This window comes from Myripristis murdjan, chromosome 12, assembly GCF_902150065.1.
Source record: "Myripristis murdjan chromosome 12, fMyrMur1.1, whole genome shotgun sequence".
NCBI lineage: Eukaryota > Metazoa > Chordata > Actinopteri > Holocentriformes > Holocentridae > Myripristis > Myripristis murdjan.
Window position 1 is genome coordinate 3,499,485 of NC_043991.1, and position 14,693 is coordinate 3,514,177.

At 40.3% G+C, this 14,693-nt stretch overlaps 1 protein-coding gene across 1 annotated transcript in view; it reads right to left on the reverse strand.

Moving 5' to 3' along the window:
• LOC115369201 (NACHT, LRR and PYD domains-containing protein 12-like) overlaps nt 1-14,671 on the reverse strand; it is a gene marked incomplete at both ends in the record, with an annotated part of 50,177 nt that extends 35,506 nt beyond the window's left edge. Inside the window, 2 exons of the mRNA XM_030065768.1 lie at nt 11,245-11,415; nt 12,873-14,671. Of these exons, the coding sequence (XP_029921628.1) occupies nt 11,245-11,415; nt 12,873-14,671 (1,970 nt within the window). The remainder of the gene's footprint in view (nt 1-11,244; nt 11,416-12,872) is intronic.
• Between the last annotated feature and the right edge of the window lie 22 nt (nt 14,672-14,693).

A 14,693-nucleotide genomic window follows, 5' to 3' on the forward strand; every position in this document is an offset into this window, starting at 1 on the left:
TTATCAGTCAGAGATTTTTCAAAATATTCAAAAAGGCAGGACAAACCAATGAAATAGTTATTATAACAATTATATTAATAATAATACTGATAATACTAATTTATATTTACATTACACCTTTAAAGCAGTTCCAAAGTGCTTTACAAAACCATCAGAGTAAATGAAAAGATAAAGATAACACCTGAAATGAAGACTTCAAAATATTAAAAACACAAATAAACAGACAATGAAAGCAAGAAATGATAAAAGGTCCAAAATTATTCAAATTCAGTGCTAAATACGGTAGACGTGAAAACAGCCATAGGTACGTCCATAAATAACAAATGAATGGCTCAGTGAAAAGTCCTCAGATGCCTTCAGTCTACCATCTTCTCAGAGTAAAACTGGAGAACAAGAGCTTCTGCATCACATGACACCAGCACCCAGTCTCTTGACCAATCAGGGCCAAAGTTATGAGCATTTCAACAGACTGACCAGGTGATGGCAGTAGAGGTGGGCCCATCAATATATTGATATAATATGGATACTGTGATATGAGATCAGATGTCATGTGGGATTTGGGATATGGTAATATCTTGTGGCATCAGTGTTGTCCTCTCCTGCTTTTAAAGGCTGCATTACAGTAAAGGGATGCAGTTTTCTCAACTTATTAGACGCTCCTCGCTGCTCTGTTATTGGCCTCAGGCTGCTCGCTCATCATATCCATATTACTGATGACTATTAAGCAGTAATTTACACTTGATGAAAGCACCAACCAGTCATCCTAACAATATCCTCACAATATGGATATCACGGTATTCAGTCAAAAACATGGTGACAGTCGACTGTGTTCATATGGCTCAGTCTGAGGGACTACAGACAGAAAATATCCTGAAATATACAAAATGTTCATTTGGTGTGGTCGTCTGTCAGCCTGCAGAGTTTAAACAAAGTTTTGTATGGGAAGTAGGTGAGCTGTGAAAAAGTGTGTGAAGATACGGTGGCTGAGAAGTGCAAACCAATATTACAAAATGTGAAACACTTTTACAAAGTTTGAGACAAATTTACATTTTGGAAAACATGTTTACATATCACAAAACAAAATTACATTAACAAAACACTTTTACCAGTCCCGAAACAAATTTACGTTTCAGAAAACAAATTAACAAGACGCGAAACACTTTTACAAGTGCTGAAACAAATTTACAAATTACACAAACCGGAAAAGGAATGTACCAAAGCCCTGATTGACACGGACTTGACACGGAAGTGAAAAAGTGCCTGGTCAATATTGGTTTTTGTCGTCAGTTGTTGTGTTGATGACCCAAGATGGGCATAGGAGAATTTGTTAGCGACACAGAGCAGCATAGGCGGAGTTTACAGGGGGGCAGGGCGGGCATTGCCCCCCCTAGCGTCTGAAATGTGTCACTACATTGAGTCAAAAATAGGTCCAATATTTTTTTTTTCCTGTATACATCTATAAACATTTAAGCAATGCAATAAAATAAGATTATTTTCAGAAATAAATCTGAATTACATTATGTTTGGTATTGTAATAAATAAAATAATAATAAAAAAAAATGTTTGCCCCCCCCAGCGCAAATTTCAAACTCCGCCTATGCAGAGCAGGCAGGGCAGCCAAATATGCTGCAACAGTGCATCCAGTATTTTAACGAGGGGCACTCGTATGCGGTTATTGAGGACTTTATGTCTAGTGTGCATGGTGTACACATCAGCTTGAGGTCCGTGAAAACCAACCTGAATGAAGCTGGGTAGCCCACTACCGCATGAAGCATTACTCCCCCATAAACTCCGTAATTAGGGCCATCAGATTGGAACTTCGTGGACCAGGGGCCTGTATTACGAAGCAAGCTCAGTTTTCCCTGGATTTCTCAGTCCTATCCGGCTACACTAATTGAGATCATGGTGTTCAGGGATAACCGGCATCACAACGCTGGTTATCAACTCGCTCGTTCGATCCAGGTTTGCCTCATAAAGAGCCGTGAACACGCACGTATAAGGATCGACAAGGAAAAACGCACAGCGTATGTCACAGCGGAGGTGCAGCGTATTATACTGGAAAAGGATGAGGAGGAAAAACAACATCTACACACTAAATCGAACACCGCGGCTGCCGCTAAGAGAAGGCAGAATGCTTGGCGACGAATTGCCGACGGTGTAAATGCGCAAGTTACACATCAACAGGATCTATATGACTGTCATGGCTGCCGGGAAGTCGCTGTGAGCAACCCTCCGTGTCAGCCTTCCCAAACATGCTGCTAAACCTAGTTCTAAGTACCGTTAACCTCAACAACCCAAACTGGAACCGTTTGTGGAAGAATCCATCGAGGACTTAGAATCTTACATAGACTCGATCTATCACAACATGGCTAAAAAACCCGATGGCAAACGAGGGAGAAACCAGCTGAGCTCGAGTGATCTCGACAACTCGAATGTTTCAATGGATCTCCACCACATTCGGGAATCCATGACCACGATGCAACAACAACTGGAAAAACCTGACCTACTAAAAAAGTTGTCGGATGATGTGGAAGAACTAAAACAAGCCATGGACTTCAACAATGCGCTAGTCGAAACCCTCAAAGAAGACAACGCTTCCCTCAGAATGGAAGTGAACAAACTAAAGACTTTGACAGCCGAACTCCAACAACAAAATCAGAAAATGACAAATGATATTCTCGACATGCAATCCAGAAGCATGAGGGATAACATTATAATCCACGGGATCCCAGAAACCAGTAAGGAGACTTACCAGACCTCTGAGCAGCTGGTCAAGTCATTCTTGAAAGACAGTCTGAAGATGGACGAACGTGAGCTCGGAACCATCCGCTTCTCGAGAGTACATCACATTGGGCAGGTCAAGGCTTCCAAACAGAAACATCGTCCCATGGTGGCAAAAGTGCTCGATACCAAAATGAAGATTTCCATCATGGAAAGAAGGAAGGAGCTCCGGGGTACCAACTTCTCCATCAGCGACCAGTTCCCGCCGGAGATCCTAAGGAGGCGCAAGATACTTCACCCCATAATGACGGAGGCGAGAAAAAGCAGCAAGAAAACTCGTCTTATCATTGACAAGCTCTATATCGATGGAAAGTTGTACTTTAGTCCAGATGTCACCTACTGGCTTGGTGGAAGTGACCACACGAGCCAGTAGTGCGACCAGCTGATGTAAACAGTCGCTCTCTTTCGACGTCATCAGAGCGGAGATCACCATAGCAACAAAAGACACCGCCGAGCCACCGCCGCAGCAAACGGACCCGCAGATTCTTCACGGTGACAGCCCTCTCTCTCTCTCTCTCTCTCTCTCTCTCAACCAGTCGCTTACTATTATAATTTAATTTTTATTATTTTTTTTTCAATACTTTTTTTTCTCTCTTTCTTTAATCCTATCGTTTTTATTACAACTATTATTTATTTAATTACTAAAAAACTTATTTTGGTTAACTTGTCACCTCACTTCTCTTCTTGCATTTAATTTCTATCCTTTTCTTTATTCTTTAAATTGATGCAGCCTGGGAATGGCAGACACACCTTCTTTTTTTTTTCTCTCATGTGTGTCCCTTTTTCTCTTTCTTGCTTGTTGTTTGTACTGTCATGATTTAATTCTAAATGTTTTTTGTCTTTTTCATATCTCCCCCTTATTTTATTCTTTTTTCTTTTTTTTCGTCTTATATGTCCGTGTGTCTATGTTGTATATATGACTGCGCACTTTCTTTCAATAGCTGGGTTTCCATCCACCTATTTTTATTCGCATTTTCAGAAATTGCGAAAAAAAACTTGGATGGAAACGCCAGAAATTCGAAAAACGGCCGAAAATTCGCAAAAAAAGTTTTTACGCTTGGAGGGGGTGGATTTCTCAGCGTATCGATAAAAGAAAATGCAACTTTTTGCTGTGGAAACAGGTTTTGCGAATAAACGATGACTGGACTGGATACCACGTCACACTTCTACGCTACAGTCTTATTATTAGTTATTGTTACTATTATTATTAGTCTCTTATTCCTTATTCAGGATGGCTCAGTACGAAGTTAGCGCTGCCAAAATAGTAACCAGACTTCTCCCAAGAGCCGACAAGTTCAGCAGGAATCTGTCCCTGATCAGCTGTTGAGTGTCAGCTGAGTGTTTGTTGTTGTTCAGTCGACACACAGACACTATCTTATGGCGTCATCTTACGGCGCACTCTCCTCTCAATAATCGCAAAACAAAACTAATGGAAACAGGCATAAATTCGCATTTTCTTTTGCGCATTTTGACAAAATTCGCTCAAAAATTTCGATATATTTGGATGGAAACCCAGCTACTCACTCACTCGTTCACTCAAGCCTCTCTCTCAGACAGACACACACACAACACTACACGTGCGCTCGCACATGCGCGGTCTCACACACATACACACACACACACACACACTATCTCTCTCGCTTGCTCGCACTCTCTCTCTCTCTCTCTCTCTCCCTCTCTCTCCAGCTGCAGCAGCATCCTCAAATTCAGACAGACCTTCCCTACATAGACCTAACTAACACACAGTTATACAAACTCTGAACCTGGTGCCCTGGAATGTGTGTGGCATTCGTAATCAAACCGAAAGAATAAAAATTATTAATCATTTAATTAAATTAAAGGCCGACATATGCTTTTTACAAGAAACACATCTTACAGACTCAGAATTACAATATTTCCAACCTAAACAATTCAATCAAATATTCTCTTCAACATACAATAGCAAACAGAGAGGCGTCTCAATCCTAATAAATAAAAACTTACCCTTAATTCATAATACATCAACTGTAGATCCAGAAGGAAGATACATCATCATCAGAGCATCTATAAATAACACAACATTCACATTTGCTAACATATATGGACCCAATAACGATGACCAGTCTTTTTTTCATGCCTTCTTTTCTCTACTGAGTGAATCAACAAACATCATAATTGCAGGAGACTTCAATACCGTTATAGAACCCACAACTGACCGTTCAAGCACCTCTGGTAATACAAGAAACTGGCACTCCACCGAAATAATCAAACAATGCATGAATGACTACGGACTTGGCGATATTTGGAGAATGAGAAACCCGTTGACACGAGAATATACCTATTTCTCCCCCCTACACCAGTCTTCTTCCCGAATCGACCTTTTTCTGATCAGTAACTCACTTGCTCCTAACATCCATGAATCCATAATCAATCCCATTACCATAAGCGATCACGCCCCTGTCTCTCTTGCCGTAAACATTCAATCATATAACAGACCCCTTACAAGATGGCGATTCAATACATCATTACTTCAAGACCCTGACTTTAACATTTTAATAGCTGAAGAGTGGGCATCCTTTATGGAAATGAACGACTCTCCAGACATATCACCATCACTATTATGGGAAACAGGTAAAACAGTAATCAGAGGGAAAATAATATCATATTCATCGTATAAGAAAAAACAACAACACAAACTGGAAAACAGCCTAGAACAAAGAATCAAACAACTTACAAACCATCTTTCCAATAACCACACAGAAGAGATAAAAAAGGAACTCAGTAACCTAAAAACACAACTCGACAATATAATACACAAAAAAACACAGTTTCTAATCCAACAACTTAAGTATGACAATTTTCAATCTCGCAACAAAGCAGGGAAATATTTAGCAAACCAACTACAACACAAAAAAGAAAAGTCAGTTATTCCATCAATAATTACCTCTAACGGCAAAATCACTCAAGACCCACAGGAAATAAATGAAATCTTTCAGACCTTTTATAGCAACTTATACTCTTCCAGTTATGAACCTCCTTCATCAGAAATAGAATCCTTCCTTAACGGCTTGGACCTACCCACACTACCCAAAGAACTAGCCGATACTCTAGATGCACCAATCACCCCGGAAGAACTCAGTAAAGCCTTAAATCAAATGCCAAACAACAAATCACCTGGACCGGATGGATTCCCAGCAGAATACTATAAACATTTCTGGCACATACTTTCACCACTATTTCACAGAGTAACCGCAGAAATAAAAACTACATCCACAATTCCGACACACATGAATACTGCCAATATATCACTAATACTAAAACCTAACAAAGACCCAACCTACCCTGCTAGGTACCGCCCCATTTCCCTAATCAACACGGATTTAAAAATTATCACCAAAGCATTAGCTGCCCGACTTGAAACAGCCACCCCCATTATTATCCACCCAGACCAAACAGGTTTCATCAAAAATAGACACGCTTCCAATAATACCCGCAGATTATTCAACCTGATTAACATAACACATCAAACAAAAAACAAAACTATAATTGTATCATTAGACGCAGAAAAGGCATTCGACAAAGTTAACTGGTCATTTCTACTTAACACTCTTCACAAGCTCGGTTTTGGAGAATCGTTCATTCACTGGGTCAGAATTCTTTACACTTCACCTATGGCCACAATAACCACGAACGGTATCATATCACGGGGATTCACACTTCACAGAGGAACCAGACAAGGATGCCCACTCTCACCATCTTTATTTGCCATCTTCATCGAACCCCTCGCCTCAGCAATACGAAAAAACAATAACATTAAAGGAATTCAAAATAGCCATTCACAACATAAAATCAGCCTTTATGCAGATGACATACTATTGTTTTTACAGGACCCCTACAGATCATTAAAAGAAACCTTCAATCTAATCAACAACTTCTCAGCCATCTCTAACTACACAATTAACTGGAACAAATCAATCATACTCCCTCTGTCTGAAAATGCTTGGGATTCTGCAACTCAAGACCCACTCCTTCCCTTTCAAGTCGGAAGTATTAAGTATTTAGGTATTAATATTTCCCCCAGGCTGTCAGAGTTATTTAACCTCAATTGCACTCCACTACTAAAAAAAATACAAGACGACTTCAAACGATGGACAAATCTCCTACTCTCACTAATAGGACGAATCGCAACAGTTAAAATGAAAACCCTACCTCAAATCAACTACCTATTTTCCATGCTTCCCATTACCCCAACAGACAAATGGCTCAAATCTCTCAACACCTCAATTAACCAGTTCTATTATTCTGTAAGTACATCCCAATTTGGCACAACCCTGATTTTCTCTCTGACAACACCCCCATTCACTTTCCCACATGGCAAAACAAAGGAATCACTCACCTTCACCATCTTTTTGAAAATAATCAATTCATAACTTTCAACAAATTAATCCAGAAGTACGGGGTTGGGAGGAATCAACTCTTCCAATACCAACAACTTAAATCTATTATCAAATCTAAGATGAACATAACCAACAACTCTCTCAAGCCCTTCAAACTAGGTGAAGAAATCAAGAAAATCACAGACTCAAATAAAATAATCTCAAAGATCTATAAACTTTTATCCAACTCAGATGAATCCATAACACTCCCAACCTCAAAATGGGAAAACGACTTGGCCATCTCTCCCAACCCCGACTTCTGGACACAAATCTGCAGAAATATCTTCTCTATGACGCACAACACAAACTTGCAACTCATACAGGTTCACTCTTTTTGGATAGCAGTTACAAAAAAACTCTCTTGTATACTGAGTTGCAGAATCCCACCATCCCCATCCCTCTGCTTGCTCGGCGATATCACACAAATTAACCTCCCAACCAAATATAGGAACCCATTGCTCATATCTCTAACTATCACCAAGAAAACAGTTCTGTTAAACTGGAAATCAAAACAATCATTACACATCAACCACTGGACCAACCTTCTTACAGAATTCATCTCAGTAGAGAAAATGACAGCTTCTAACACAGGCAATATGTCAACCTTTAATGACACCTGGAACCCATTTCTTATTTGATACCATATCACACCAGAACAGCCCACGCACATCTCCACAAGCCCACTCCTCAATAAGCCCATAAAACACGCTCTTTGTTTATTTTATTTATTTAGTCGTATTTACTTCCCCCTTTTTTTTTTCTTTTTTTTTCCTTTTCTTTTTCTTTCTTCTTTTTTCCCCTCTACCATTATTATTCTTCTTTCCTTTCTGCCCATTCTCCTTGTTCACACACACCTAGAACTGTTACTACGTCGCTGTTATTATTATGACTATGATTATTACTATTATTATCATCATTATTATGGAGAATGATCATCATTACGATTATTATTATGATAATGATCATATCATTATTACTGTTATTATATTATAACTACTACTATTATCACAACTATGATTATGATTGGGATAATTATCACTATTGTTATTAATATTATTATTACTTTTCATTATTATCCTTTTGTTGTTATATCATCATCATAACTATTGAAACTTACTTCATGTTATTGTATCGGTAATCGTGATGATGACATTATAATAATAAAATAAAGACGGGGGGGGCGAGGCCGGACTGGTTTGGCTGAGGGTGGAGGAGAGCGGGAGCTCCGTGCCTGGCTCTCTGGGGGTGTGGCGGGGCCTCCGGTGGGGACAGGTGGTGGACGGGGTGGTTTGACCCTACCTCTCTCAAAACATAAATAAAGAAAATAACAATAATAAATATTAAAAAAAATAAATAAATAAAAATAAAATAACGCCAGTCCTTAGTAGGCAGACTCCCTCCAAAGGGTCTGGGAGTTGCCCTGACCAGGAAGAGGCACAGGAGGCTAGATCTGCAACGGGCCAGCAGCCACCTCAGGGTCTGGGTGCGGCCCAAGGCATGATCGGCCATAGACTAGAATGAAAATAAAATCAAATTGGGGAGGGGGGGGGCTCTTTCTGCTGCCGTCTCGCCCTGCTCCCGCTGGGGCTTCCGGCCATACTACTCGGGGCCCGGTGGGGGGGGGCCTCATGCTCGCTTCCCTGATGCCCCAGTCTGGCCTCGCCCCTCATTGCAATTATATATTAGCAATTATTATTCTCGAGATTGTCATCATCACGATATATCGGCTTATACTAGATTATGGTATATATCATATAATAATGGATTACTATGTTATGTTATATTATATCGTATGATGCTATACTATATTGCTATATTGTGCTATATCACGTCATAATGTGTTGTATCAGTTTGGATTATATTACATTATCTATGTATGTTTAAGTATGTATATATATATATATATATATATATATATACTTTTTTTTCTTTTTTCTCTTCCTCTTTTCTCTCTCTTTTTTCTTTCTTTTTTTTAATTAATTAATTAATTAATTTATTAATTTATTTATTCTTTATACTTTATTTATTCATCTATTCTCATTATATTTTCTATACCATATTGGACGCAATAATACCATATCCTCTGTCTTTTCATGAAGCACATACACACACACACACACACACACACACACACACACACACACACACCTATATACACACCAATGCAACTCTATGTTGTTGTCTGTAGTGGTTTGTATTGTATGTCCATCGTCTGTACCTTATGTTCATTTGGTGCAATTTACTTGTCCCCCATTGTCCCCTTGCTTATGTCACCTTGTCTGTTGTCACTAAATTTCACCAATAAAAAAAAAAATAAAATAAAATAAAATAAAATAAAATAAAATAAAATAAAATAAAATAAATAAATATCTATATTTCTCCTGGTCTAAAATTGCTGCATAACTAAACATCATCTGGGATTTTGAAGGCGAAAAAAAAAAAAAAAAAAAAGTTACACATCAACAGCTCAAGTCCATATCTGATGCTGAAACCTATGAACTCACTGCACTGCACAGATGTGTTGTGTGTATGACAGGTATAGTTGAATTCCCCCAGGTGTAATTCCCCTCAGCTGTCAATCAGGCCCATTCTCTCACACAGGAATAATTTGCCCCTCCAAAATATTTAGAGCTAATTAATTGTGCCATTTTAAATGTCCCTAAAATGTTGTGAAATGCCTCTAAAAATTCTTTTAATTATCAAATTTCCTTTAATGATCTCTCATTTCTGTTTTCCTCTCCTACAGAGTGTCAGCTCTGTATAGCAGGCAGCTGTTAGCCAGGCTGAAGTGCTGTTTCACATTACATACATTACATCACAGCCTTTCTCTCATACAGAGAGTCGTTGGCAAAATCTAACGGATATGACCGGTCCAGGAAAATCCTTTCACGCCGAAATGCTCTCCTCATTTGGACTCGTCGTTCAGGGTGATCCTAAATGATTGGGCAGGCCACAGTTTGGCAAACAGCTGATTGGCCAGGGGGCGGTGCTTTATGTAGGATTCAATCCTATCCTGAAAGCTAGCCTGCCCCGGAGCAGGCTAGCCTTAATCCCACTGCGTGATACAGGCCTTTGGACAACTGTTTGGCTACCGCTGTAAACCCCGTCCACATGAAAAACAAAACTGACTCCACTGACTCACGTATTGTCCACAATACGGACAAAAGAGCACCCGGTCACTGTCCATATTGGGTGGCCATGAAATCCACTGCCACTGACGACAAAAACCAAAATTGACCAGGCTCTTTTTCACTTCCGTGTCAAGTCCGTGTCAATCAGGGCTTTGGTACATTCCCTTTCCGGTTTGTGTAATTTGTAAATTTGTTTCAGCACTTGTAAAAGTGTTTTGCGTCTTGTTAATTTGTTTTCCGAAACGTAAATGTGTTTCGGGACTGGTGTCCCGAAAGTGTTTTGGTAATGTAATTTTCTTTTGTGATATGTAAAACATGTTTTCCAAATGTAAATTTGTCTCAAACTTTGTAAAAGTGTTTCACATTTTGTAATGTTGGTTTGCACTTCTCGGCCACCGTATGAAGATGATCAAAATAATAATCAATGAAAAACAAGAGGTCCTAAAGGTTTAGTTGAGGTTCAGAACAGTTACAAGACAACAGTTACCATGAGGGAATGTGATCAGGATGGGAAAAGTTGGACATATCAACTCCATCCCATCATGCCTAATCTGTGAAAGATACCAGAATGCACTGATATGCCCACATGGGATTTTTGTCCCTGATGATTCATCAAAGAAAATATTGGAATCCTTTGTGAATCCATAGTTGGACCAAGACCTCGATGACGGTGTCCTCTATACGTTCTGTGGAATTACCACAATAAATATCAGATTCCCACAGACGGAGGCCATTTGGACCCCTGCATGTTGAAATAATGTACAATATCATCACTGAAGTTCACAGTTTTTCATTTCAACACACAAGGATTGTGTGAAAATACAGTTTGACAACAATTTGAGATGTAAGCCTGTAAAACTCCTGTTCAGCTAACAGAATATTACATGTTCACACATCATTAAAAAGTGCAGTCTGACCTGAGAGTCTCCAGTCTGCAGTTTGGACTCTTCAGTCCAGCAGACAGCAGCTTCACTCCTGAATCCTGCAGCTGGTTCTCACTCAGGTCCAGCTCTGTCAGATGGGGGTTGGACTTCAGAGCCGAGGTCAAGGTTTCACAGTGAGTTTCTGAGAGATAACTCCCAGAAAGTCTGTAATTACAGATTTAATGTCAAGTCTGTGATTTTCTTGAGTTTATATAGTGTTATATTATAGTAATATTAAATTGTATTACAGGATGCAATTTTTTGAAAGGTGCTTCATGTATGATATCAGAAGAAACCAAGGAGTAGAAACCTGATGCTCAAGTTCAATTACACAGCAAAAACTCTGATTTTGAATTATTGTAGGGGTGAGCTGCTATTAGGGCCCAATAAAATCCATTTTATTTTTTTCCAAATTCCGTTTTTAATTTTTGGGAATTCCGTTTTTTACCTTTTACTCTTATTTTACTACCAAAAAAGAGTGTCTTCTTAATGTTAATGACTAAAATGCACACAAATGAAATAGAAATTACCTTAAATTAACTGAGGTAACAAATAAACAACAATTTATTTATTTATTTAACAATTACGTTGTTCTAGCAATAAAAGGTGAAAATGATATGTTATTAATGATTGAACAAAAATGACAAGAGGATGCCTCAGTAATTATTTCACCTGAGGGTTGATGTTGGGTCAATGCATGCACACATTTAACTTAAAAGATGGTTAAGCGAGTGTTGACCATTGTACGTACAAGCTATTCACATTAACTTACAAATGACGATGTTTAGGACCATGCAGTCTCTTACATCAGTGGTCTGTTACGTTAAATTATTATTTGTTTTAAAAATGTAACTTACTTATCAAACAGACCTAACAATTCAGCTACCAATGAATGAGCAGTAGTATGCATGTGATAACATAGATTGAAAAATAAGCCGAAGTGAAACCTCTTCTCTGAATAGACAAGCTAAGCCAGTGTGCTGCTGTTAGCCAGTGAAAATAGAGCAGAGTGGCAACTCTTCGCTTTGTTACACAATCTATGTCAGTGCGCTGCTGTAGCTGGAAAGTTTCTTTGCCTTTTGGACTCGTATGGTGCCGGTGCAGGTGTTGTAATGTTTTTTTCTTGGTGGTGCAGGTGCAGCAGGTTTTTTGCCAGGTTGAAGTTCCTTTTTTTTTTTTTTTTTTTTTTTTTTTAGGAAAACATCTCTTGTTAAAATATTTTTTTGAAATTGATGACTATTTGAGACTCATATCTATTCATTTATTCTAGTTTGAAGTTATTTTTTTAGTTGACTCATACAGTGCTGCTTATTCCACTTACAGTACTTTGTTCTTACTAATAGAGCTTGTCAACTTTAATGGAATATCGTTATGCCGTTATTTTATTCCTATTATACATCTGGGATTGTGTGGTCGGCGGGAAGTGTGTGTGTGTGTGTGTGTGTGTGTGTGTGTGTGTGTGTGTCTCCAAAAAAAATGCCACTTAGGGCCCCAATTTGGCCAGGGGCGGCCCTGATCTGAATATTTAGAGCACTACATATCTTTATTGTATTTCTGACGGTATCAGGTATGGAAGCAGCTCTACACTGTTTGTATAATGTTGATTTGACATCAGGACTAACCGAGCCTTCCTGCAGTTCCTCACAGCTGGGATCAGTCTCTGTCGTCCCTCCAATGATGTGTTGTACACCTGCAGGTCAAACTCATCCAGAACCTCCTCTGACATCTGCAGCATGTAGGCCAGAGCTGAGCACTGGATCACAGAGAGTTCCTTCTCTGATCTCTTCTCTGACTTCAGGAACTCTCGGATATCCTGATGTACTGAGAGGTCGTTCATCTCCATCAAACAGTGGAAGATGTTGATGCTTCTGTCAGGAGAGGCACTGTAGGTGTTCATCTCCTTCAGGTTTCTGATGACTCCCTGGATGTCTTCTGGTCTGCTCTCTGTCTGACCCAGCAGGCCTCCTAAGAGCCTCTGGTTGGACTCTAGTGAGAGGCCATGAAGGAAACGGACAAAGAGGTCCAGGTGTCCATTTTTGCTCTGCAGGGCTTCAGACATGACTTTCTCCAGGAAGCTATTCAGCGATGGCTTTTTGTCAACACCTTTATTCTTGCGTATTCTCATGACTCTGGCCAGTACCTCTGTGTTCCTGTTGGTGTAGCAGTGGAAGATGTAGACTGCAGCAAGAAACTCCTGAATGCTCAGATGAACAAAGCAGTAGACTTTTCTCTGGAAGAGCACACACTCGGTTTTGAAGATCTCTGTGCACACTCCTGAGTACACCGAGGCCTCTCTGACATCAAGACCACACTCCTCCAGGTCTTCTTGGTAGAACATGAGGTTGCCTTTCTCCAGATGTTCAAACGCCAGCCTGCCCAGCTTCAGAAGAACTTCCCTGTCATGTCTCTCATCGTACTTGTGCTTCTTCCTCTGTGTCTGAACCAGCAGGAAGTGTGAGTACATCTCAGTCAGGCTCTTGGGCAGCTCTCCTCTCTGGTCTGTAGTCAACATGTGCTCCAGAACTGTAGCAGTGATCCAGCAGAAGACTGGGATGTGGCACATGATGTGGAGGCTCCTGGACGCCTTGATGTGTGAGATGATTCTGCTGCACAGCTCCTCATCACTGGATCTCCTCCTGAAGTACTCCTCCTTCTGGAGGTCAGTGAACCCACGGACTTCTGTTACCCTGTTGACACATGCAGGAGGGATCTGATTGGCCGCCGCAGGTCTGGAAGTTATCCAGAGGAGAGCCGAGGGAAGCAGATTCCCCTTGATGAGGTTTGTCAACAGCACGTCTACTGATGATGTCTGTGTGACATCAGACACGACCTCATTGTTCTGGAAATCCAATAAAAACCTGCTTTCATCCAGGCCATCAAAGATGAACACGACTTTACAGACGACGAGCTTCTCTGCTGTGACTGTCTGTAATGTTGGATGGAAAACACGGAGCAGCTGGAGAAGACTGTAGCGCTCATCTTTGATCAAGTTCAGCTCTCGGAACGAAAGCAGAACCACAAGACTGACATGTTGGTTTTCCAAGCCCTCTGCCCAGTCCAGAGTGAACTTCTGCACTGAGAAGGTTTTTCCAATGCCAGCAACGCCCTGCGTCACAACTACTCTGATGTGTGTGTCTTGGCCAGGTAAGGGTTTAAAGATGTCCTGGCACTTGATTGGAGTGTCACTGAGGGTCTCCATCTTGGATGTTGTCTCCAGCTGCCACACCTCATGTTGGGTATTAACCTCTTCCCTCCGTCCCTGTGTGATGTAGAGCTCAGTGTAGATCCTGTTGAGGGGGGTTCCACTTCCTGCTGCAGCAGTTCCTTCTGTCACAAATTCACATCTCCTCTTCAGACTGATCTTATGCTCGTCTAAAACCTCCTGTAGACTGTCGTCAGCTGTGCTGGTTTGACTGGGTGTCTGCAGTCCAGGTCTTGTTCTG